We start from the raw sequence: 2,563 nt of genomic DNA on the forward strand, positions 1-2,563 counted from the left end.
GGTACCGGGTTCTTGATGAACGCGGAAAACCTATGAAAGACGTCGTTCCCCGCGGTGGCGGACTCCCTGTAGCGGGGCGCCAGGCTGGGGCATCTGCGGGGGAGCAGGGGACCTCTGGTCAGACCCTCCAGCTGGGCCCCCTTCCCTGCGGGGACCCTTAGCGTCCTTCCGTGGACTCAGTCCTGGGATGATCCTCCCTGGGGGGCCCCTGTCCGCCCCTCCCGCTGGGCCGGGCCCTCACTCGGGAGGCCCCAGCGTCTCCTCCAGAAACTCCTCGATCTGCAGTGTATCCGTTTTGGCTTCCCCATCGTGGAGAAGGATGGGCAGCTGGGAGCCTGGAGCGAAGTCCTTAAGCACATCCGGGGACCTGTGGGCGTGAGGCAGGTGGGGAGGCCACTGGTCAGAAGGGGCAGCGACCAGGCGGCGGTCCCACAGGGGTAAGGGGCTCACCTGCGGGTGTCCACAGTGGTGAGGGTGAAGGGCACGCCCTTGAGAAGCAGTACCATGAAGAGCCGCTGACAGGAAGGGCAGTGTCCCACGCTCTCCCCGTCCTCACTGGCCTGGGGCGCGTGGAGTAGAAAGTGCCAGGCAGAGAACAAGCCTAAGGATCCTGCCAAAGGGGACCCTGCTTCCCACTGCCCAGAGCCGGGATGATCCAGGGCTCCAGGTGGTGGGTGAGAGCGCTCGGCACTGTCTCTGGGAGCTGGGGAGGGGCACGGGGACATGGGGCTAGGACCCTAGCTCTGGGGCCTGGCCCCTCAAGCCTTATCTTCAGAGCCTGGGCAGAGGCCAGGCTGCTGGTCTCCAGGCCCCACAGGTGGGCACAGGGTGGGGTGAGCCGAGTGAGCTGTTTTCTGAGTGATTCACCCTGCCAGACTGGACACCGGGTGCCAGCACACTCATGGCCCCGCCCCCGCGACAGTGACAGTGGGGAGGAGGCCAAGGCCTTGCAGCCCTGCACAGGGACCCCAGTTCTGGGCAGCGATGTGACTGACCATCCACGGGGCTGCCTGGCCCAGCCTCTCTCCTGCCTCACTGACCTCAAGCTCCACTTGGGCCTTGGCCGCCAGCTGCCTGATTGGCGGGTCCCCACCCAGGGGCTTTTCCCCCCAGGAGGGCTTGGCTGGGTCCAGGAGCCAGGGCTGGGAGTCAGCACTCCACGCCCCTGGGGACAGCGCACTGGGCCCTTCCCCTGTCCTGCTCCCTCTCCCCTCAGCCTCTGTAGGGCTGCCCGAACCCACCACAGAGGAAAGGGCGCAGACACCGCCTTGGAGACCCACCGCTCACCCCGGAAAGAGCGCCCCACACCGCACCCCTCTCCCAGCCCGCGGCACCTTAACAAACAGCTGGAGTCTAGCCGTCTCCGCCATGGCGAGGAGCTGCCGCGGCCGAGGCAGGGTGGGGTCTGGAGGGCCCTTTAAGGCTCCCGGCGCGCCCCGCCCCCCTTCCCCCCAGGCCCAGGGCCCGCCCCGACAGTCACCGACGCAGGTGGATGGCTGTCGGGGCACCGAGGGTGTGACTGTGGGGGCTCTGCAAGCTCGGGGCTGGCAGTGCTGGGGACCTGAGGACCCCAGGGTGGGTGTGGGACGGGGGCCGAGAACAATGGATGCGGAGGCAGGGAGAGAAGGGTGCCATCCTGGGGGGACGGCAGCTCTGGGTGGGGATCACCCCTGCCACGAACCCCCCAGACCTGCAGCGCACATCCCATTGTCTGTCGGGGCTCCTCGGCTTTCTGGGGTGGGTAGGCAAAGCGAACAGCCTGGCCTCAGCCTCAGTTTCCCTATCTGCCTATCAGGGTACGAGCAGAGCGCTAAGCCTCCTTGGAAGGGACGCCCCCTGCCGCCGCTGCGCTGCGTCAGGTAGAGCCCCGCCTCCAGGCCCGCCCACATTCCAGAAGTGCTGCGGGCCTGCTGGGGTGGCCCCACACCCCTGCCCTTCCCAGTCGGCTCCACGCAGGTTTCTTTCCTCCTCAACCTTTAAAAAGAAGCACGGGAGCGCCTGGGTGGCTCAGTCGGTTAAGCGTCCGACTTTGGGTCAGGTCATGATCTCACAGGTCGTGGGTTCGAGCCCAGCCTTGGACTCTGTGCTGACAGAGCCTGGAGCCTGCTTCCGATTCTGTGTCTCCCTCTCTCTGACTCTCCCCTCCTCGTGCTGTCTCTCAGGTCACTATCTCAGAGTCCATGGGTTTGAGCCCCATGTCACGCTCTGTGTTGACAGCTCACAGACTGGAGCCTGCTTAGACTCTGTGTCTCCCTCTCTCTCTCTCTGCCCCTCCCCCACTTGCGCGCGCGCACGCTCTCTCTCTCAAAATAAAATGAAGACATAAAATTTTTTTTTAAATAAATAAAAAGTAAAGAAGAAGAAGAAGAAGAAGAAGAAGAAAAAGAAAAAGAAGAAGCAGCAGCAGCAGCCGCCGCCACAACCTCCTGACCCACGGTGCTGCCCGCCCAGCCCTAGGCTGGAAGCACACGACCCCCCTCCCCAACCTGCTCTGCCCGTCAGGGTGGCCCACACCCTCTGGGTGGTGCCCGCAGCCCCAGGGCCCCCCCCCCCCCGGCCTCCA

The 2,563-nt window shown here is 65.0% G+C and overlaps 1 protein-coding gene across 1 annotated transcript in view; it reads right to left on the bottom strand.

The window, feature by feature from the left end:
* CLIC3 (chloride intracellular channel 3) overlaps window positions 1-1,376 on the bottom strand; it is a 1,943-nt gene extending 567 nt beyond the window's left edge. The window contains exons 1-4 of the mRNA XM_029920994.1: window positions 1,335-1,376; window positions 451-560; window positions 242-367; window positions 6-93 (exon numbers count right to left, since the gene is read on the bottom strand). Coding sequence (XP_029776854.1) covers window positions 6-93; window positions 242-367; window positions 451-560; window positions 1,335-1,370 — 360 coding nt within the window. The 5' untranslated portion in view covers window positions 1,371-1,376. The remainder of the gene's footprint in view (window positions 1-5; window positions 94-241; window positions 368-450; window positions 561-1,334) is intronic.
* Window positions 1,377-2,563: the final 1,187 nt, after the last annotated feature.

Source organism: Suricata suricatta, chromosome 13 (assembly GCF_006229205.1).
Source record: "Suricata suricatta isolate VVHF042 chromosome 13, meerkat_22Aug2017_6uvM2_HiC, whole genome shotgun sequence".
NCBI classification, from domain to species: Eukaryota; Metazoa; Chordata; class Mammalia; order Carnivora; family Herpestidae; genus Suricata; species Suricata suricatta.